Source organism: Myxocyprinus asiaticus, chromosome 2, assembly GCF_019703515.2.
Source record: "Myxocyprinus asiaticus isolate MX2 ecotype Aquarium Trade chromosome 2, UBuf_Myxa_2, whole genome shotgun sequence".
In the NCBI taxonomy this organism is placed as follows: Eukaryota; Metazoa; Chordata; class Actinopteri; order Cypriniformes; family Catostomidae; genus Myxocyprinus; species Myxocyprinus asiaticus.
In genome coordinates, this window is record NC_059345.1 from 11,225,768 (window position 1) to 11,250,170 (window position 24,403).

The 24,403-nt window shown below is 40.4% G+C and overlaps 1 protein-coding gene across 2 annotated transcripts in view; it reads right to left on the reverse strand.

Moving 5' to 3' along the window:
* Positions 1–24,403, reverse strand: part of LOC127415626 (zinc finger homeobox protein 3-like) — a 204,358-nt gene that overhangs the window by 112,558 nt on the left and 67,397 nt on the right. For both annotated transcript variants that reach the window (XM_051654395.1, XM_051654386.1), the window contains exon 3: positions 19,001–19,497. In XM_051654395.1, the coding sequence (XP_051510355.1) occupies positions 19,001–19,497 (497 nt within the window). The remainder of the gene's footprint in view (positions 1–19,000; positions 19,498–24,403) is intronic.

Here is a 24,403-nt window from a genome sequence, read left to right on the forward strand (position 1 = left end):
AGTGACAGAGATAAACCGTTTAAATGAATGATCCAAGTCTGCGGCAGACAGCAGGCCTAATTTTAGGCCTGGTGTTGATTGAATGTGGTGATGCTGTGGGGATGAAAAGAGAGCGAGACCGAGAGAGTTGGTTGGTTGATCCTGTAGGGAGTGGGTGGAGGAATGTGGCGGCTGTGTCGAGACTTCCTCGGCTGTCTCCATGTTCCATCTCTGCACCCACAGCGCCAAGATCTCCACTTCATAAATCAGCGCTGCTGATTCACAAATGTGTGAAACCGCTTAACAACAGAACAAAAGCTTTTCCTCTTCTTTCAGCAGCTGCAACTAGTAAAAAAAAAAAAGGCACCACGGAGTGGGTGACCTCAGAATTCACCTCATCAGTGGGAAAGGCTTCGTAAAGAGTGAGCCTCAAAGAGAATGCTGGGATACATATCTGTCAGTGTCTGTGTGTGCTTTACACCTTAGTTGTCCTGTATGGACAGGCAGAGCTTTAAAAGAGAGAATGCGATTGTTAAATCGCAATGAAAGTTTAACCTTGAAAAGTTTAGTGCTGTTCTTGCCCTTTACCGCTTTCTGTTTCTGTCTCTCTACTAAAAACTTTCTCATCACTTTAATGAGCTTAAAGCAAAACACAGGTGGAGAGAAAGCAAGAAAAACAGTGTGAGAATTTGGGGACAAAGTAGTGAACTCAGAGTCATTTCGTGATGACAAAATCTCTACCTTTTAATACAACAAACCATAATTTACGCATATTAGTGTTGAGCCTTTATCCCTCATTTTACCTTTTTTTTTTTATTTTGTTTCCCTTGTTCCCCCCTTTTTACATTCATAAAAGCACATAAGAAAACAAGGCGTGAAATCATTTTTTTTCCAGAGGGGCCCCAATAAAAACCATATGACACCTCGAGCTGAACTGCTTAATTACAAAGGGATGAAAATCTGCAGTCTGCATCTGGTGAGAACACTGCCCCATAACATGGAAAGATTTACAGCTCCCAGTCCTTACCTTGGACTCTTGTGCATGGCAATTAGGCCTTGCATAAGACGCTTCAATGAATGTCCATCTCAGTGGGGGGAAATTAGGCTTGACTTCTTTATTCTGAGCCGTAGTAGTCCAGTGTAGGTCAAAGGAAACAACCATACTTGTTTTGGATGCTGGTGCCTCCATAAGGCTTCTTAACTAGCAAGACTTACTTGGGTCAACCAACTTCAGCTATGTTTTGCTGTTGAACTACCAACTGGACCAGCATCTAACCAGCATAGCTTGCACTAGCCAGCAACAACCAGTCTGGACAACCCTGGAAATCCATCCTGGTCTAAAGTTGAGTCTAAACCCTCGTCCTAACATCTAGCTATCCTAATCAACATTAAGAACTCCAAGGACTACATCCCTACTGTGGAGTGGACCATAGAGGGCACATATGTAAACACTTCAGGGTGTCTAAAACGAGAGGAAGGTGGATTCACTCATTTCACCAGAACTTTGTTTGCGAATTTTTAGAAGATAGACATTGTCTGTGATGAGGGGTGAGTAAAAAACAGTGAGGCCCACAATCTCATTTCATGTGTGGATTTATTTGTCCCAAGACTGTCTTCAGCAGCCCAAAACTAAACACAGTGTGTTTTCCAGCCCCTCTGTCTGCCACTAAGCGCAGAGAACAGCCTTGTGGCCTGAGCCACTCACAGGCCATTAATCTGGTTGCTAAGTCACTGATGTATTGATGCTGCTGAATCAGAGAGTCTGCCTGTTGCTCTTTTTCCCACCCGCTGTCTTTCTCCAAGCTTGTACTCTCTTTTTCTCGTTTATGCTTGGGCAGAATCTGCCTAAATCAAAGAAAACTCACCTACCAATTTACTATTATGCTCTCGCCACATACTATTAAAAGACCCAGCCTCTAACAATTCCAGTTCTGAGCCAATCTAGATTTAGCCTAATTTAACTCACATTTGACTGACAAACACATGTTAATGTAGATGAAACCATATGTCAAACTGATTAAATTAGGCTCTTAAAGGGTATTTTTGGGGACTGGGCAAACGTGCAATCGCCTCGCTATTCCAGATTCTTGAAGGGACAACTGTGTGCAGAGATTGCAACAAAGAATACAATTGCAATATCTTTTTCAAGACTGAGACTGGCACTGCTAAGATAAAACATTAAGGCACGACATAAAAGGCATAGTTGTTAAAGTTATGGGATGGGAACTGGGAATGTAAAAGTCCTAGGTTCAAACCCGGGGGAGTAATCTAAAAGCACGAGTTGCTGAGACTCCCTTCAAGATTGTGCCCTTGAGCAAGCCACTTAATCCCATGGGGAACTGTCCCTGTAGTAAGTGAACTTTTAAATCGCTTCAAAGCATCTACTAAATGTCAAATAACTGAATAAAAAAAAAGGAGTCAGGTCAGACCAGCACAGGATGTTTAATGCTGGGCAGCGTAATTGCACTCCTCTTAACTCTTCTTCACCTTCACCCAAAAATGAAAATTCTGGCATCTCTTTTAAAATAGATTAGTGACACTGTCATTGAAGACAAACGGTTTGCTACAGTTTCATGGTGACTTCCAATGTTTATCCTTAACAAGGTGTTTAATAAAACACTGATCTAATGTTGAGGAAACAATATCACATAATGAAGAAACACTGCTCCATACAGTGTGCACAAAGAGAAGGAAAGGAGGAAGGCAGAGAAGGGAAGAGAAAATATTTGGCTGGAGAAATGTTTAGTTTTCCAGGCTGGTTGGATTAATGCTATTTAACCTTAAGAAGAGAGCAGCGTAGAGGGACCACCCACCACTCTGTGACCCATGCTGGTTTGTTTTGTGTGTGATAGGTATTTGCTTTGTTTATTAATTTTCAGGTGACAAAGAATGAAGAAAAGAAATGCAAGAGGAAATAATGAGACACAGGCATCCGGTTGAAAGACAGATGGTTTGAGCCACAAATAGGTGAAGGTGGGAATACAAAATTAAGTCACACCAATGACAAAGACTAGACATTTAAAGACAATATGAAATGATGTTCACAAATAATTTTACTTCCGTTGTGATCAATTTCTGTGTGAAATAGGGAATTGATTGGATTGTGAGAACTGGCCTGTATATGACAGGTTGTTGGAGAGGAGGGGCTGAAAAATAAGTGGGCATGGAGAAATCAGGCGCAAAGCAAAATCAAAGGGATCATTTCAGAGACAAGACAATTTTACATTACATTTTGATTAAAGATTACAAAAAATAATGTGCACTGATAATTCGTTTTCAAGAGACCAAGAGCGTGTATTAGGAAAATCAGGGCCAATTTTGATTTCATGTAGACTTCAAGTTTCTGCCTACACACTTTTTGCCTTCCTACAAATGCGTAACACTCTCTGATCCTTTCATACACCCCAGTCCCCCCTCCGTCTCCAATCCACTGTTTGTGTGGATCAGGCAGCAGATAATAGGATCAACAGCTTCCTTTAGCAGTGGAAGCAGCATTGTTTAGTTGCTCTTGTCTTGCTGCCCAAAAAGGGAAAGGAGGAGAGAGAGAAATCAAAACAAGGTTATTACAACAATAATTCCTGCTCCTCTGCCTCTCTTTTGCAGTCTATCTACACACCTCTCGTCCTCTCTCAACTTTTGTGATATAGGAAACATTTAAACTGTGCATGGCCTACCATGTGTATCTCGATGGCTCCTGGTCCCTCCCATGAACACGCACACACACAAAAACTTGGAGGGGCAGTTCTCGCTGGAAAACTCTGCTCCTCTTCGAGAGAGGCCTTCGTCCCCTCCTCTTAAAAGGGAGATCAAGTCTTTTTGGCTTCTGTAAGCCTGAGTTCAGCACCCTACAGGCAGACAGGGCAACCTTGAAAAATGGAATGGTGACTGAGACTAACATTCTGCCTAGTATCCCATTTTGTGTTCCATGGATGAAAGAAGAGTTTAGATCAACATGAGGGTAAATCATGACAGAATTTTTTATTTTTGGGTGCACTATCAATTTAAAATCAAAATTTACCAAATTTACTTTCTCGGTTTTATAGGTCTTATTTTGCACAACTCATCGATTTTAAAGAATGACCGTCTTCAAAATAGTTCAAATGTAAATCAAAATGTAATAACTTGCTCTATTTCTGAAACAAAATTCTAAATTGGCTGATGTCACAAGGTCCTTTTATTTTTCAACTTGAAAAACACCACCTGTCATATAAAGACCTCTTTTCAAGGATAAAATCAAGTGCTGCCCTACATTTGTTCCTGGAAATACTGTATGTCACATTACAGAAGTAAAATAGGTTACAAACGCCAAGTGTTGACTTTAAAGGGATAGTTTTGCCCAAAAATAATAATTGTGTCATTATTTACTCACCCTTGTGTGCTAAACCTGTATGACAATCTTTCATTGAACACGAGTATGTGTTAGGCAGAAAGATAGCCTAAGTCACCATTCACTTTTTGTTTTTTTGTTTTTCATACAATGAATGTGAATCTTGACGGAGGCTGTCAGTCCCTAACATACTGCCTAATATCCCTGTGTTCAACAGATCATATGGGTCAAACATCAAAAGTCACACGGGTTTGGAACAACATAGAGGGGAACAGTCCCTTTAAATTTAGTTCCAGATATCACTGTTGCCTCAAAATAAAACCTGTTGTTTGATAGACCTGTGCTCATATACTGTATGTGATATGGATTATGTCTTTGACTAAAGGGAGGCTGGATGTCTCAGTAGCAGCTGTGGATATGGAATGGGTGCTTTATTAGTGTGGTACTACCGGTAAATCAAAGCTCAGCCCTTCCTGGAACAGCAGCAAACCTTTTTTTCCACACTGAGCACTATTACTGAACAATCATAGGCCAGCCATGATAATTAGCAGAGTATCTCCATCTAAACGAGCGCCTCTCTCTCTCTATCGCTCTCAGACCTGCCTCTCCCCTCCCTCTCTCTATCGCTTCTCAAACGGATGTCTGGAGGGACTTATAGAGTTTGGGTGTGGCACTCTCTCTGGCATAGAGGTTGAACTTCACTGTCCACAGATGAAAGATATAACCACGAGCCGCAGCAATAGTGGTAAAATGCTCCCTTGTGACTTTAACTTGAAATTACTCTGTACTTTTATTTGATGGTAAAAAACAAATGCAATCCTGCTGGAGCCGAGGCATTCTCTGCCTATTTGTGTAGATGATTGGAGTTCACCCCTTTGATGAGGATACATTTTAATAAAATCGTAATTGGTAATGGAGTTCTTACTGACTGATCAGAATTCTGTTGATGGAGGATTTAACAAGGGATGCACTAGACTGCACATTTTCAAAATCAACTAGTCAGTGGGCTGCCTAAACAACTAGTTGACTACACGGTCTTAAGGAATCACTGTATAATAAGGCTAGTTTTGGGTTCACCTGGACCCCTTTCAGATGCGTTTCTTCTAGGTCACTTACATAATGCGTGTTCTTGTGTTTAAAACATCTAAACTGAGCGCAACAGAATGGAAACATTATTTATTTACATTTACATAAATACAAATATCAATATATAAACACACAATGGTTGTCCATGCATGATTATTGAGCTTTGCTAGTTAGAAACACAGTTAGACCTCAATAATTAACTAGTAAACCTCAATAATTAATCTCCAACTAGTTATTTACTTGACTATTGTGCCCATCCCTACATAAAGTGGAAGGATACATATGTGGGGATTATTGTGAAGATACACACACACACACCTCAATAATTAACTAGTAAACCTCAATAATTAATATCCAACTAGTTTAGTTGACTATTTTGACGCATCCCTACATAAAGTGGAATGATACATATGTAGGGATGTGCATCTTGCATTATATGCAAGATGCACATTAATAACTTTCAGTAATCCCTTTTACACATTACTGTCTGTTTTGTTTAACTGAGTTTTTGCTTTGTTTTCTCCAGAGCATAGACATTTTCCTTCCTCACGTCCGATCTGGTTGTACTGCACTAAAGGGAAAAATCAGTAGAGAGCATCCAAAATCTAAACTCTTTGTGCTGGATCCTTGGCCGCACTTGGAGTGCAGTCAAAGTTCTGTTAGCATAGCTGAGACACATCAACATGTGATTTGGAGTTCAGTTAGCAGGCGTTTTGGGCAGTAGTGAACAGATGAGAGAATGTGTGAGTGTGTATTTGTCCATTCACAGTGAGTTTGTAAATGTGTGCAGCACACAGTTTGTAAAGTTTGTGTGTTAAATTGAGCGAGACCAGCACACTGGTGGTGGTGTGGGGATGTGTGCTATGAGACCTTTCTTGGGTAAAGATTCCCCATGTGATAGTGACAGCACTTTCTTCCTCTCTTTCCACGGCCAAGCAGCATCTGGAGTGGATTTTGTGCGAGCAGACACCGAGGAACATGATTACATTCAGTTAACTGTGCTCTAAACTGATTATGCATGTGCCAAGCTAATGGACTACATTTGCAAGAGGAAAAATAACATCCAATCAATCTCAATTACTCCAGATCATACCGGCCCCTGAGACAAGGAAGGTAGCCAGCCCCAATGCTCCTCCTCTTCCCCTGAAAGGCCTGCCTGGTCTGGCCCTACCTCACTCCATCCTGTCTGGAGCTCAGAACAGAGTCTTAGACTGTGTAGTGCAGCCAATCACCTGAGACATGCTTACTCAGCATTTACAAGCAAATGTGTTCTCTAATGTGTGGTGTGGTGATATACTTGTGTTTACAAGAGATAATTATGGATGCACCAATCCGATACCTGGATCGGTATCGGCTCCGATACTGACGTTTTTAAATGGATCGGGTATCGGTCCGACGAGCCTGATCCAAATCCGATACTGTGTGTTAGTCATGTTCGTTACTGTCAAGCTTAAAAATGACATAAAAGAACCATAAAAACACAGTTAAAGTAGTTCATATGACTCGTGCATTTTATTCAATGCCAGCTGAAGACGTGCGATAGCTCTGTGAATCGCAAAAGGCTGTGTTTTATAAGTTATTGAACGGCGCTGCTCTGTTTACACACACACTCGCGGCTATTTTTAGCCTTCGCACGGTGCGCAATATCCGAGCGCTACTCACAAACATCTCAGATGTAGATGCTCAAAAGTTCGGTTCACGTATAATATGCATTTAGAATGGCACCGGAGGTGGATTTTACCAGCATTTGAATAAGAAGTGAATTAAACTACTGTGAACTTGCCTACAAACAGACACATACGGGACTTCCTGGAGAGTTCAGAATGTCAAAATAAAAGCATGAGGGTTTAAAAGTTAAAGGTGCACGATTGAGATATATTACTATATATTACTATTATAATATATTATCATTATTATCATTTGTTTACAAATTATAATATTTAATTTGATGAGTTCCAAAAAATAACTGTGAATGAAAAGTGTACTGATGTCTTACAACTAAATTGAACAAAAAAAAAAGAGATCTGAATCCTTTAAAGTCCGGATGCAAGTTGAAAAAAATTTGTCAAATTTGTTTTTCTACTGATGACTTATACTGGAATTACTGTTAATTTTGCTGCTACACTATCCAGTATACTAGTTAATAATAAAATGTTTCTTAATAAGCTATCCATTTATATTGAAATAATGTGTAGTTAGAGGTTTGTGTTTCTTAACATATTAAAGAGTACTCCCAATTAGTTCCACACAATAATGTAAAGATATTCTGAACTGATTATGCAAAAAAAAAAACAACACTGGTATCGGATCGGGATCGGCCGATACTGAGAGAATCGGAAGAGAAAAAGTGGTATCGGTGCATCCCTAGAGATAATGTAGTGCTTTTTAAGTGGTGACAAGAGAAAACACACACACATATATATATACACATACACACACACACACACACACACACACACCAATCAGCTACAACATTAAAACCACCTGCCTAATATCGTGTAGGTCCCTCTCGTGCTGCCAAAACAGCTCTGAACCGTCGATGCATGAACTCCACAAGACCTCTGAATGTGTCCTGTGGTAACTGGCACCAACACATTAGCAGCAGATCCTTTAAGTCTTGTAAGTTGCAAGGTGGGGCCTCCATGGATCGGACTTGTTGGTCCAGCACATCCCTTAGATGCTCAATCGGATTGAGATCTGGGGAATTTGGAGGCCAAGTCAACACCTCCAACTTTTGTCATGTATCTCAAACCATTCCTGAAATTTTTTGCAGTATTGCATGGCACATTATCTTGCTGAAAGAGGCCACTGCCATCAGGGAATACCATTGCCATGAAGGGGTGTACGTGGTTTGCAACAATCTTTAGGTAGGTGCTACGTGTCAAAGTCACATCCACATGAATGCCATGACCCAAGATTTCCCAGCAGAACATTGCTCAGAGCATCACACTGCTTCCGCCGGCCTGCTGCCATCTCTTCCCCAGGTAAATGATGCACACACACCCGGCCGTCCATATGATCTAAAAGAAAACGTGATTCATCAGACCAGGCCACCTTCTTCCATTGTTCCACGGTCCAGTTCTGACACTCACGCGCCCATTGTAGGCGCTTTCGGTGGTGGACAGGGACCAGCATGGGAACTCTGACTGGTCTGCGGCTACGCAGCCCCATACGCAGCAAGCTGTGATGCACTGTGTGTTCTGAAACCTTTCTATCATGGCCAGCATTAAGTTTTTCAGCAATTTGTGCTACAGTAGCTCTTCTGTGGGATTGGATCAGACGGGCTAGCCTTCACATCCCAAGCACATGAATGAGCCTTAGGCACCCATGACCCTGTCACTGGTTCACCGGTTGTCCTACCTTGGACCACTTTTGGTAGGTATTAACCACTGCATACCGGGAACACCCCACAAGACCTGCAGTTTTGGAGATGCTCTGACCCAGTCATCTAGCCATCACAATTTAGCACTTGTCAAGTTGCTCAGATCCTTACGCTTTCCAATTTTTCCTGCTTCCAACACATGAAATTCAAGAACTGGCTGTTCACTTGCTGCCTAATATATCCCACCCCTTGACAGGTGCCATTGTAACGATATAATCAATGTTATTCACTTCACCTTTCAGTGGTTATAATTTTGTGGCTGAGCAGTGTATGCATGTATGTATATATATATATATATATATATATATATATATATATATACATATATATACACACACACACACACACACACACACACACACACACACATATATATACACACACATACATAAACACACATACATACATACATATACACACACACACACTGGTGGCCAAAAGTTTGGAATAATGTACAGATTTTGCTCTTATGGAAAGAAATTGGTACTTTTATTCACCAAAGTGGCATTCATCTGATCACAATGTACAGTCAGGACGTTAATAACATGAAAAATTACTATTACAATTAAAAAAAAAAAAAATTCAGAACTTCTTAAACTACTTCAAAGAGTTCTCATCAAAAAAATCCTCCACGTGCAGCAATGATAGCTTTGCAGATCCTTGGCATTCTAGCTGTCAGTTTGTCCAGATACTAAGGTGACATTTCACCCCACACTTCCTGTAGCACTTGCTATCTTGTTGAGCACTTCTCACGCACCTTACAGCTGATCCCACAAAAGCTCAATGGGGTTAAGATCCATAACTCTCTTTTCCAATTATCTGTTGTCCAATGTCTGTTTTTCTTTGCCTACTCTAACCTTTTCTTTTTGTTTTTCTGTTTCAAAAGTGGCTTTTTATTTGCAATTCTTATGATAAGGCCTGCACCCCTGAGTCTTCTCTTTACTGCTGTACATGAAACTGGTGTTGAGCGGGTAGAATTCAATGAAGCTCTCAGCTGAGGACATGTGAGGCGACTATTTCTCAAACTAGAGATTCTGATGTACTTAGGCTATGTTCAGACTGCCACTAAAAATCAGATTTTTTGCATATCCAGATTGTATCCAGATGAGTTTTGATAGTCTGGACAGCAAAAAACCACATGAAATCTGATTCATACCACATCGAGAGGTAGTTTCAAATGCGATTTAAATCTGATTTTTTCAGATGCGTCTCAGTCCGGACGCTCTGGCTGCTCAAATCAGATTTCAAATGGTCTTTTGCGTCACTCTTAACGCGACACAACGATGATGTCAAAAATCGGTGACTGCAGCATGGAACATCACAATATTTACCAGTCTCCTCTGTCGCCGAGTTTTTCTTGTGCAATGGAGGAGTTCTGCACCACGACTGGACAGTGCGCTTATTTGGAGAGCGAGATGATGCACCTCCATTTTTCCCACATCTGTTTTGAAAGCATCGGTACGCCTACGTCTTTACCAAAGCAACCCATGCAGATAGGCTGGTTATATCTGAACGCGCAAATCTGATTTGATCACTTGTAATTAATAGTGCGGACAGTCTGCCTGAAAAGATCCGATTTGAGAAAAAATCAGATTTGCCTGCAGTCTGAAAATAGACTTATCCTCTTGTTTAGTTGTATCTGGGACTTCCACGTCTCTTTCTGTCCTTGTTAGAGCCAGTTGTCCTTTGTCTTTGAAGACTGTAGTGTACAGCTTTGTATGAAATCTTCAGTATTTTATTTTATTTATTTATTTTTTGGCATTTTCTGACATTTGTATAGACTTCATTCCTCAAAACAATGATTGACTGGTGAGTTTCTAGAGAAAGTTACTTTTCTGCCATTTTTGACCTAATATTGACCTTAAGACATGCCAGTCTACTGCATACTGTGGCAACTCAAAAACAAACAAAGACAATGTTAAGCTTCATTTAACGAACCAAATAGCTTTCAGCTGTGTTTGATATAATGGCAAGTGATTTTCTAGTACCAAATTAGCAATTTAGCTATAAGGATAAGGTGTTGGAGTGATGGCTGCTGGAAATGGGGCCTGTCTAGATTTGATCAAAAATGACTTTTTTCAAATATTGATGGTGCTGTATTTTTAAATCAGTAATGTCCTGACTATACTTTGTGATCTGTTAAATGCCACTTTGGTGAATTAAAGTACCAATTTCCTTCCGAAACAGCAAAATCTTTACATTATTCCAAACTTTTGGCCACCAGTGTATATACCCAGTGAATATCTGTAATGTGATGTATTTCTGATATTCAATGAGTAAAAAATGTAGGGCAAGAAATTATTTTATCCAGAGTCAATTTAAAATGACTACTCCCCATCTGAAACGTCGCTGGCACTCCTTGTTTGAGACTTGGTGAACTTGTTGATGTCAGTCGAAACAGAATACCATTTCAGAGGCTGAGCAAGTTATTATAATTTGATGATAAATAATGAAAACTTTTTTTTTTTTACCCCTTTGGAAAAATGTGCACTAACGAATTCTTAATGTCTTCAGTAAATAACACTTTACAATAAGGTTCCATTAGTTTACATCCATTAATCATGATGGCGCCACAGATGGCTACCTCGGTGTGGAGCTCCTCAGTTCTTTTGTTGTTTTTGTTTGTTTGTCCTGTGTTTAGTAGTCTTTTTCCAGTCAGTTTTAACAGAGACGAACTGCTGAACATTCGACAGCATGTACCAGACAAACTTTTCCTGGTTTCTGAATATTCAGACATTTTGCTAGACATTTTAGTTGGAGGCGCAGCTCTGCTGTTCAAGAGACGCAGGGGAGGGAGACGAGCTGGTGCGCTGGTCAAACTCCGACAGCATGGATTTCATACAGCACTGCCGAGCATTCACTTAGCGAATCTCCGCTCTCTTCCTAACAAAACAGAGTTAACAGGGAAAACGAGAGGCAGTGGAACATGCTTTTATATCAATGAAAGTTGGTGTACAGATGTAACAACGTTAAAGAGGATGTGCTGTCCTAATTTGGAAGCGCTCTTTATTAACTGTAAGCCTTTCTACTCGCCATGGGAGTTTTCCTCGTTTATTCTGGTGAGTGTGTAAATCGCACCAAACACGTGTTTGAATGCGGCGCTGCAACAGCTGGCTGATCAAATCACAGACATGGAACAATACCGGAACTCAGTTATTATTCTTCTTGGGGATTTTAACAAAACATATCTCACACGTGAACTGCCCAAATACAAACAGCACATCACATGCCCCACCAGAGACAGGAACATACTGGATCACTGCTACACAACAATAAAGGATGCATATCGCTCTGGGACTCTCTGATCACTGTCTGGTTCATCTTCTTCCAACCTACAGGCAGAAATTAAAATCAACCAAGCCTGTAGTAAGGACTGTAAAGAGATGGACCAATGAAGCAGAGCGGGAACTACAAGCCTGCTTCGATTGCAGGGATTGGAGTGTTTTTGAGGCTGCAGCCAAAGACCTGGATGAGCTCACAGGTACTGTTACATCATATATCAGTTTCTGTGAGGATATTCTTTATTCCTACTAGGACTTAAAGTTCAACAATGACAAACCGTTGTTTACAGCAGAGCTCAGGCAGCTTCGTCAGGCCAAAGAGGATGCTTACAGGGGTGGGGATAAAGTCTTGTACAATCAGGCCAGGAACACACTGAACAGGGAAATCAGAGTGGCTAAAAGAAGATACTCTGAGAAGCTTTCAGAAGTTTTCAGCTAACGACCCTGCATCAGTGTGGAGTGGCATGATACAACTCACAAATTACAGGACTCCTACCCCTAACCCTGTGGTGGACCAACAACTGGCTGACGACATGAATGTGTTCTACTGCAGATCTGAAAGGCCCAATCTCACACCCCACACCCACTCTGACCTTCACTTCACACAAACACCAACACCTCCTGCAACCCCCCTCCTGCTACTCAACCTGCACTTAAGATCTTTGAAGATGATGTGAGCCGCGTCTTTCGGAAACAAAAGACGAGGAAGGCTTCAGGCCCAGATGGCGTCTCACCAGCATGTCTTCGATCCTGTGCTAACCAACTGGCCCCCATCTTCACACAGATCTTCAATAGATCACTGGAGCAGTGTGAAGTCTCATGCTGCTTCAAACACTCAATCATTATTCCTGTCCCAAAGAAACCAAAAATCACAGGACTTAATGACTACAGACCTGTCGCCCTGATGTCTGTGGTCATGCAATCATTTGAGAGACTGGTGTTGGCCCACCTGAAGAACATCACTGGACCCTTTCTAGATCCCCTTCAATTTGCTTAGAGCAAACAGGTCTGTGGATGATGCAGTCAACATAGGATTGCATCATATCCTGCAACATCTGGACAGACCAGGGACATATGCAAGGATCCTTTTTGTAGACTTCAGTTCAGCTTTCAACACCATCCCAGCTATACTCCAGAATAAATTACACCAACTCTCTGTTCCAATGTCTATCTGTCAGTGGATTACCAGCTTTCTGACGGACAGGCAGCAGCTTGTGAGACAGGGGAAACTCACTTCTAGCACCTGTACAATCAGCACTGGTGCCCCCCAGGAATGTGTGCTCTCCCCACTACTCTTCTCCCTCTACACCAATGACTGCATTGCCAAAGACCCCTCTGTCAAGCTCCTGAAGTTTGCAGATGACACCACTGTCATCAGCCTCATTCAAGATGATGATGAGTCTGCATACAGAAGGAAGGTTTAATGGCTGTCTGTCTGGTGTAGTCAAAACAAACTGGAGCTGAACATGCTCAAAACGGTAGAGATCATTGTGGACTTTAGGAGAAACACCCCAACACTGTCCCCCCTCACCATTCTAAACAGCACTGTGGCAGCAGTGGAGTCATTCAGATTCCTGGGCACTACCATCTCACAGGACCTGAAGTGGGAGACCCACATTGACTCCATTGTGAAAAAGGCCCAGCAGAGGTTGTACTTCCTTTGCCAGCTGAGGAAATTCAACCTGCGACAGGTGCTGCTGATACAGTTTTACTCAGCAGTCATTGAGTCTGTCCTCTGCACTTCAATAACTGTCTGGTTTTGTTCAGCTATGAAATCAGATATCAGAAGACTACAAAGGACACTTTGGACTGCTGAGAGGATTACTGGTTGCCCCCTGCCACCCCTTCAAGAACTATACACTTCCAGAGTGAGTTAAAAGGCTGGAAAAATCACTCTGGACCCCACTCACCCTGCCCACTACCTTTTTGAACTGTTGCCTTCTGGCCGACGCTTCAGAGCTCTGAGCACCAGAACCGTCAGGCACAGGAACAGTTTTTTCCCCTCAGGCTATCCATCTCATGAACAGCTAAATTGCCCCATTGAGCAATAACTATGTGCAATACACAGTTTAGTCTTCCTTATATTTATCCAACACATCCAACCTCTTCTGCCATTTCATTCCTCTAAAAAAAAAAAAAAAAAAAAAAAACTTGCACTGTACATAACAGATTGTATTAGATTTGCACTACCCATGTGTATGTGTGTATGTACGTATGTGTATAATTAGTTTTATTTTGTATTATTATCTATGTCTTGCTGCTGTTTTTGTATTGTTGTACACTGGAAGCTCCTGTCACCAAGACAAATTCCTTGTATGTGTAAGCATACTAGGCAATAAAGCTGATTCTGATTAATGCATTAGTTAAAATGAACTAACAAACACTTATTTTAACAAAATTAATAATATTGCACTAAAAGTTGTATATTAAAAGTTAAAATTAAAATTTGTATATGTTAACATTATTTAATGTATTTTGAACTAACATGAACAATGAATAGTAGTAAATTAACAAAGAGTAACAAATGGTGTAAACAAAATATATGTTGTTCCTTGTAAGTGCATGATAACTAATGTTAACTAATAGAACCTTATGTGAAGTGTTATGTTAATTTATCAAAATATTATTGTTCATGTCAGTTTATAGGTATATTAAGGCTGTGTCGATACAATCAAATATCGATATATCGCGATACTTTCTCATGATATTGTACTTAGGATCCATTTTTCGATATTTATATTAAACTGAGTATTCATATCATGTAAACACAAAAAAGTTGGCAAACTGTTACTTCCAAATCAATTTAATGAGCTCACCAAGAGACAAAAATGTAATGTTTTGAGCTACATGCTCTTCATCAGACATCAGTATACAACTGAAATATACCCAAATGAGTTTGAATTGATTCGCAATCAAATCAAATTATGATATTGTGATGCATCACAATATATTAAACGGTAACGTGAATTGCAATACGTATCGTATTGTGAGGTGCAAGGCAATACCCAGCCCTAAAGTATATGTAGAAATTAACATTAACCAAGATTTATAAATGCTTTAAAAGTACTGTTCATTTTTATTGTTCATATTAACTACTGCGTTAACTGATGTTAAAAAATAAAACCTTACGTAAAGTAAATTGGGTTCATTTTGATTTCAGGTTGATTTAAAACGTATAAATCATGTGTGGCAGCTTTCTATGACAATGCATTTTGCAGGTTCCACAAGAATGAACGTGAAAAGCCTAATCTGTATGATGACTTGAGTGTTGTAGTATAGCCCATATGCAAGCGCTTAAAAAAGACCATCATGACATCATCCTTGCCACTACAAAGCAGCCAGTGAGCGGGAACTCTGAGGGAACAGTGGAAGGTAAAAGTTCAGAGACGTGCGCAAAAATGACTGACGGGCGTGTCTGAAACCAGAGATGGACTCGATCCTGTACCCCAGATCCCAAAGTCAGGAAGCATCACCAGTCCATGCGGTCAGGACAATTCTCCCAAGCTTTCCGAAGGCTTTTGGAACATTCCAACCAGTGGGGTGGTGGGGGAAGGCGTATTTTTAGAAAGCCCTAATATGTGCCGCATACCACAGACTCTCAAATTATCCCATCCAGCTTAGCCTTCAGTTTAAACCTTCCTTTTTAATTCCAGTAATTACAGGCTCCAATTTACAGAGCTGTGCACACAAAGGGCCTGTTTAATGCAAACCGGTTTGATTTGGGCAAAGTGTCCCAAGGATCTACCACATCTTACGGCCTGTTTATGCTGACTTGATTTATTTTCTCCCAGCAGGAGGTCCAAAGATTTTGCATTTTGTACCAGATTTCATTTGGAAGGGATAAATAGTGTTTTCCCCTTTCCTTTTCTGTTTTACCACTTGCACAGTCCGCCTAGCTGAGCTAGCAAATCGCACTGTTGGTGTGAGCCAGTCTATACGGCTATAAATTCATTGCAAAGTGAAGCTTGTGGCATTGCGGGGTTAGAAACCAGTGCTACAGCAAAACCTCAGCAGCAGCATATGCTTATCATCCTCTAATCACAGTTGTATGTCATGCACAACATCTATAACTCAAGCTGTGAATTTCTTAGTTTGTGGGTAGCTCAGTTGCCACTGATGGAAGTTGCTTGCTTACATGGCTGATACTGCTCTCAAGTCAGTCAACTCTACTCTATCTTCCCCTCAGTTCGGATCTGTGGAGCTTTTAGGGCTGAGAAACCATTTTAAGCAGCTTAAAGCTTACAAATTATCATGCTCGGATGTGTCGAACATTTCTAAGCTGCCACAGAGAATTTAACATTTGCAGGCAGAATAGTCTCTTCTCTGCCATCCCGCTTTCCTTAAAGGGATAGATCACCCAAAAATGAAAATTCTGTCATCATTTGTTGTTCCAAACCCATGACTTTATTTTGTGGAACACAGGAGATGATAGGCAGTATGTGGGTCTCAGGTAACAATTCACATTCATTGCATCTTTTTTCTCTCTCTCTCTCTTTTTTTTTTTTTACCATACATTGGAAGTGGATAGTAACTAACATACTGCAGTAACACAACATTTCCTTTTGTGTTCTATGGAAGAAAGTAAGTTTTTGCAGGTTTGCAACACTATCCATTTAAATGGAAAGACAGCAGAGGAAGGAAAATTATGGTGTGTCTAAGATGCTCTCATGCAACTAGTTCACTTTATTAAAGTCAGTATGGGGTGGAATCTCAAATTTCCTGGAAAAACAGCTCCATGCAGCACAATAAAATGCCATCAATAGCTAGATAAGATATTATTCTGGTATTGCTTGCCATTGATGCTAAAGCTCAATATGGCTCCCTGGGTCTAAAACCATGCCTGGAGCAACATGAAGCCCATGACTATAGTTCTGCCTTCACAGGTCAGCCAAGCACGTCAGGAGTCTTGTGTTACATATCTGAACCATTGTGGTATTTGTAAATATGCAGCATGCGTGTCCCGGCTTGAGCAGGGGCAGGCCATCCCGGTTCAGGCTTGTTGGCTTTTTATCTCCAGATGCAGAGGAAGCTGTTTTTGGCCCTCCCTTAATTGACATTACACACTAGCTCCTACGGGGAACAGCTGACCAAGATCCCTACAGCCTAGGGCTAAGGTAATGACCAACCTTGATGATCCTGGAAGATATCTGGGAGTTCACAAACAGGAACATTGCAATGAAGCCATAGGTGGAAAAAAGCAGCTTTAGAGAAAAAATTAAAAACAGTACCCTACAAACCATCCAGTGAGCAAACCAAAGGCAACAGTGGCAAGAAAAACCTATGAATTAGAAACCTTGGAAGGAACCAAGAGCTATTACGTTCAGAGGTTGTGCCAACCAAAACCAATTTTGCAATTTTTTTTTTATTTTTTCATTTTTAAGAATATTGATAATTGATTCAAAATGTGTTCCATTAATTTGGACTAAAAAAAAAAAAAAAAAAAAAAAAAACTAAAAAAACTAGAAAAAAGAAATGTCTGTTAGTCCCTTTCAGTGTCCCTTTTTTATATATATATACTCTCACAGTAAAGGTTGCTAAAAGGGAACAGAGAAAACTAGGGGAAGTAGATTAAAGTGCCCACAAAAATAGGCAAGGAGAGAGTAACTTGGGGAGAGAATTTGGGGAGAGAATTTGGGGAGAGAAACAAGACCTTTAGAAGTTGCTGTGTTTTATCACAGATGTCTAATGTGATTAAACTCCAGTGTAAATTACATTCTTCATCCTGTTTTTTTGTAGAGTTGGTTGTGACATAATGAGCTGTGAAGTACAGGATACTGAGGGCAAGTGTGTGCATGTAAGAAAGTATGTCTATGTACGAGTGTATACCTTATGTTGGGGTCAAGAATCTTACAGGAAAAATTAATCAGTGCACATTATTCTAAATAAAAAAAAAATATATCTTTCATCAAAATTTCATAACTTTTCTGTACCTTTCAAAACTACTTTCCTTTTTAGCTGACATCACATAGGCCATATGGGAGGGGAAAATAATGTTAACCAAGATCTAAATAGCAATTTAGATATTGTTATTAGGTATTTAGGCTACTGTTGTAGGTAATAAAAGTCCTGTCCTACATTTTTTACGTTTAATATTCTGTTTCATTCATAAGTATATCACATAACGGAAGTAAAATGGGTTGCGAATGTCATTTCATGTTGACATTAAACATATTCCCTGAATAAAACGCAATGACAGATATTGTTTGCTTTCATTCACTATCAACGAGTATAACACTTGAAAGTTAAGTGTAAATAAAGGTTTAATTATGCATGGGCTGTGATGTGTAGCTGCAATGGGTGGAAGTCGTTAAGAGAGTGAGAGAAAGAAAGAAAGAAAGACAGACAGCTTTAAGGAGAGAAGTCCCTGTGTGTAGTCGTGCCAGTCTAGGTTAAACACAGCCTGACCGGAGCTTGCAGACACACAGGATAGGTGCCTAAATGGAATCAGGCCTGTTAGATTTATGGCCATTTGTTCAGAGAGTGTTCATCCATTGGCTATTATGGAATGATTAGAGTAAAAGGTGAAGCTCCGAGTCCGACGAAAATCAATATGGCTGTCGAGAGCGATTCTGCCCTTCCCACTCCGAACAGTATTAGCACCAAACCTCTGTCTCTTCACATTTCTTCATCCTCTCTTCCAGCAATTTCATCAGCTGCCCTTCTCCCCACCCTGCTGACCTGCCATGTTCCTCCCTCCCTCCAAGTGCCCCTGTTCTCCCCTATAAGCTGCATGCACATTAGGCCTTAATATACTGCACCGGCCCATCACTCATCGTCGGCAGTAGAGACGGAAAGTGCTGGTCGATTCAGTCATACAGTAGACTGGATGTGTGTTTAAAACCTGTGGAATCGGGCTACACTTTGTCCTAACAAGAACGAGGCAATGAAGTGAAAAATCTTATTTGTTATCATTTCTTCTTTCTCATTCTTATTTCAGTCACTCACCTTGTACAACTTGAGACTGGCCTCGTGACGAGTGTTGACCGTGTGCATCCTCAACTTCTCCAAGCTGTTGGTGTAGTAGTCGCAGGCGTTGCATTTGAGGTGCACAGGGTTGCCGATGGCCACGCACTTGAGACGCCACTCGTTGCCCTTGCCGCCCTCTTTGATGTGCGCTACCAGCTGGTACTTCTGCACGTGCTTGTCAGTCTTGCAGTGCAGCTGGAAGTTGGCCTTGAGTTGCGTGGTGTAGTGGCACAGCTTGCATTGGTGCGAGTCGCCCACCACTGCCCTCCACTCGTCCTCGGGTAGCGAGCGTTCGGCATTCATGTGCAGACCCAACACGTCCAGGTTGTCGGTTGTGAAGCGGTTGCACACAGCACACTGGAAGAGTTTGAGGGAGGGGTCGCTGGTCTGGGATAAGCTTTCGCCCAGGGTCATCAGCTCCTCTGAGACCAGCTGTCCCCCGCCCAGGCGTAAGTCCATGGCCATGTCCCCTCCAACTGGGGGTAGAGGACACAAACAGAGATCAGTGCTAGTCATATACAGTATAAAGTCATATATAATAACTTGTATATATGATCCAATACAATGTAAAAGTGAGGGTTGTGCATTTCATGTGTGCAGGAATTGTTTTCTGTGCAAGAAAGGTTTAGGAATGTCCTGGGAAAATGTGCATAATTCAGCCTTTTTAACAAAGAGCCTTGTTTGTCTGTGCAGTCAAAGTGGATTTGCACTCCGGCTCCTACAGCCCTCAGAGAATAATGTGCATGAGTATATTTATCTACATAATTTTATTAAATCAAGATTGCCTTCCTTTGAGCTGAGAGAAAAAAGTGAGAAGAAAAGAGAGAGTGGAGGTGTGGATTTACACAGTCCTGTTTGAATTGGTGCACTTTCATAGCCTCACCATTAAATCAACCCCAGAGGCTTTGAGCTGTGGCGCAAAAATAAAGTTATTCAATCATTACCGAAGAACTAAAGCATTCCCCAGCAAATTATACTGTAAATCAACCAGACCTTTTTTCATGAAATAATAAAAAAATGAGACCCCTCCTTTTTCAGAACCCTCTGGTTTTTTCACCTTTGATTGAACAAATCGATATATAGAAACACCTTCCAGGTTATTCCCACTCAAAGCTTTTTTTTATTTTTTTTTATTAAATAGAAAATGCATGAGCCAAAAAAAAAAAAAAAACATTTTGGGGTTTGGGGACGAGGCTGATATTTGGAGGCAAGTGTTGCATAGCCATTTTTGCCTCTGCCTGCTTATGTTCAATATGTCAGTTGCCAGACTGAACCTGTATGGCTTTACACTAAATTAATTCCAGCAGCTCTTTTTATTTATTGGGGCAGCATGTGGCCTGCTCATTTCACCATTACCTTTAGCTTTTACAGCAGGGACAGGAGACCCTGACAACCCCCCCTAAATCATTCCCAGATCCACCACACACAGTTCAAACCATCTCTATCACACTCTTTTTTCCACTCTTAATCTTTTACCTTCAAAGTTTCTCATTTTAAATTGTAGTTTTCAGGTCTTCTGCCATTTGATGCTCTTCTCTTTGAGTTATCCGAGTAAACATCTCTTTAATACTCTTACAGCCGCTATTAATGTGCTCTTATTGATTAACAAAGCCATTTATTTTTCTTTGATACACCTCTGATCTATACACCTGTAAATCTATAGATTATATTCAGAATTCAGAATCTTTAGCATATTGCCTTATAATCTTGATAATTGATAATATCAACCCTGAATACAGAAAACTGTTTCTAATTGTTCTTGTTCTAAATATTCATGTCTTGTTGTGTCTGACTTTAAATATATTTGAGTGGACTGAACATTCCAAATTGTTTGTGTAATGACACCATTGTACTTTATAAGCCTAATGACATGTCATTTCTTCCCTGTAATATGCGTATTGAACATTCCCTCACTGGAAAATCAACCAAATGGCTAGAAGAGGGAGGATGAATAAAAGAATTAGTCATGGCAATCAATTCCTGTTCACGTCTTTGAACTGGCAACAGTTTGAGACAAGTCTGTGCAAATTGAGGGCTTGTAGCTGGCACACCAAATTCTCCGCTATGCTTCTGAATTCCCCTCACTAGGCCCTTTTGACCATGCCAAAATATAGCAACAATTAAAATAGCAGGAAAACATTGTTGCATAGCAATGACATAAAACAGCTATGTTTAGTGGCAGCCTAGAGGACAGCCCCAGCTTACTCTGTCACACTTTCTTTCACGAGAAACACAGGGGCAGCAAAAGGGGGAATTTCCCAGCCAAAATGACCCATACAGAATGAGAAACAGTGGATGAGAAAAGTAAACTGACGCTTGATTGTTAGGAAGATGTGTGTGCCTGTCCTTCACACTCTCTTTGTCTGTGTATGCACATCTCTGACTCTTGATACATTAAAAACCCATCCTCATAAATCTAATGTATCAGCTATGCTTTTTTTTTTTTTTTTTTTTTTTTTTTAAGCTGCGTCAACCTTCACACAAACATAAACAAACAAACTATTCCTCTAGCTTTGGGTGTTAGACCAAGCATGATGGCTGTGTTATGGCACCATGCCATTATTTCTGGAAAACTACACACTGAAAGGGTTGTCACTGACTGCTTCATTATACTGTATATCAGTTAAAATGTTTAATTATAATTAAACACTTAATTTTTTGTTGTTAATCGTGATTAACAGATTTTGAAAGTGCAGAAATTTGACACTATACACTTCTTTTCATGTCAAAATGCTTTATTTCCATCTTAAGAAAACAAAACAGCATGTAACAATATAATGGTTTATTACAATTTCCAAACAAAGCCCTCTAAAATAGCACCAAATCAAATAATATAGCACCAAAGTTAATTTGTTCGTTAGTTAGTAATTTTATGCCATGCCAGCTTCCAAGGCTATTTTCAAGGTGAAAACAATTTAAAATACTGTATTTTAAGAGGTGATTTAAAAAAAAAAAAAAAAAAAAAAAAAAAAGGTTTTTTACATTTATTTTGGATAAGAACTCTAAAACTGATTCAGGGTTGACTTTGTTAAAAATCTCTTCAAAAGAGTTTTTTTTCCCCAAAGTCTAAGTGAGAGGTTGACTAATTAAAATATCTAGTCTCCCCATAGGTTGCATTTTCATTGCAATAGACATTAAATCTCTTAAAGTCTCATCCTCCATAATTTTAATCTGTTGGTAGACTGTGGCTATCCGGTTTCCTACATCATGAATCATGAAGCAACATTCATGATTCGCGTTAGAGCGTCAACGCTATCATCGAGCGCCAATTTGAACTACACATGAAAAGCATGTGTAGAAAAAAAATGTCTCATGCGTTTTGGTGATAGTTAAGACTAGAAGTGCACTGATACCAATTTTTGAAGGCCGATACAAGGACCAAGTACCTAGTTTTGGATATCAACCCATACCGAGTACTGATACGAATAGTTGTGTTTGTAAACATATGCAATTCTATATGCATTTGATATCTTAATATTGCCAATATTAGCGTTTTCAGTCATTAAAAATGACAATTCAGGACTGTTTTAATAGGGTGTAGCTTACCTTTAAATGTATCCCAGCTAATGCATACACGTTATTCATGCTTTATCATTATTTTATCCATATTGTTCTGTACATTCATGAAGACAGTGCAGCTTTAGTATTGATTGATTGTTCTCGGTTTGTTGTGTTGAGCCTGACTGAATTCAATGTCTGTTTAATTGCTTTATACTGTGTTGTTATTGGGCTGAAGTAAAGTGACAGACAGTAACTCCCATCATTTTTTCCAGCTTTGTCTTTACATGTAACATATGATTTTTGGAGTTGCTGCGTTTATGGTAACCATGACCATCTGGCATGTGCGGAGCCCTTCTGAAAGTTAAGCCTTCAAAGTTAGCATAGAATAGCTTAATGTGGAGGTCCTATAGACATTCTATGGTCATACGCTGGCGAGGAGACAAGAGGCCGTTGTTTTGAATAGATGTAAATGGAGAAGATGCTTCACGATGTTGAATGAACTGACTGCCTGTCCGCTAATCTTAAACATGATTTACACTAAATAATCTGTTTGTTGTAAACTATGAGTTTCATATGATAAAATTGCGATTTATTAAGAAAAAAGTCACAGAACGTGCTGAGTGACTCCAGCCAGGTTTCCTAAGCAACCAAACTGGCCCGGTTGCTAGGGAGGGTAGAGTCACATGGGGTAACCTCCTCGTGGTCGCTATAATGTGGTTCGTTCTCGGTGGGGCAGCGTGGCGAGTTAAGCGCAGATGCCGCGGTGGATGGCGTGAAGCCTCCACACGCGCTATGTCTCTGTGGCAACGCGCTCAACAAGCCACGTGATAAGATGCACGGGTTGGTGGTCTCAGATGCAGAGGCAACTGGGATTCATCCTCCGCCAGCCGGATTGAGGCGAATCACTACGCGACCACGAGGACTTAGAGCGCACAGGGAATTGGGCATTCCAAATTGGGTGAGAGAAGTCACAGAAGACATGTAGGTGTGAGATTACGACTCTCCCCATTGATTTGTATGGTATCCATAAACGGTGTCTTACTGTCGTAACACGCTAGATGACCATTACTAGCCGTTGCACTCTCTTCTATGATGAACCGCAATGGTTGTTATCACTATAACAGAAGATCTCTGGCGCGAGTCTGATCATAGCACTCTTTTTTTTTCCCTCCCTCAAACAAAAATGTGCGGAGAGAGAGAAGGCGGATTAAATGAAAACTCACGCATTAGTTTCAAATGATTTCTTTAACTTTCATGATGTCTTTTATCTGTCAAAATGATATTTGGAATTATCCGTAAAATACAGATAAAACAGGAGGGAGGGAGGGAGGGAGAGAGAGAGAGAGAGAGAGAGAGAGAGAGAGAGAGAGAGAGAGAGAAGGTGCATACACGTGAGAGAATCCACATTTATCAGGTAAAGATGGACAAAATAAAATAAAAACTGATGATCTAGATTTAAATGGTTTAAACATTAAAATATTTCTCATGTTTTCAAACTGGTCTTAGAAGCACTATGCACACATGTGCAACCACGTCATTATATTAATGTACTCGTACTCAGAAATATGAAATGATGACACCGATACCAAGTACGAGTATTTACCCCCCAGTATCGGCCCGATACGAGTACTACCGAGTAGTATCAGTGCATTGGTCCATTTTATCACTGACACGGAAACACTGTTGTGTCTGCGTGTTGTAAAGTGTCTGTCAGCGTAATGACTCTGGGGCAGACACATAAAGGTTCCGCCCTCCCAACAAGTGTTTATGCTATTTTCATGGTAAATGCATTAATCGCGATAAAGAAAAATGAACGCATTAAACTTTAATCACATGCGTTAACATGTTAATTCTGACAGCTCTAGTTTAAATATCTCACCT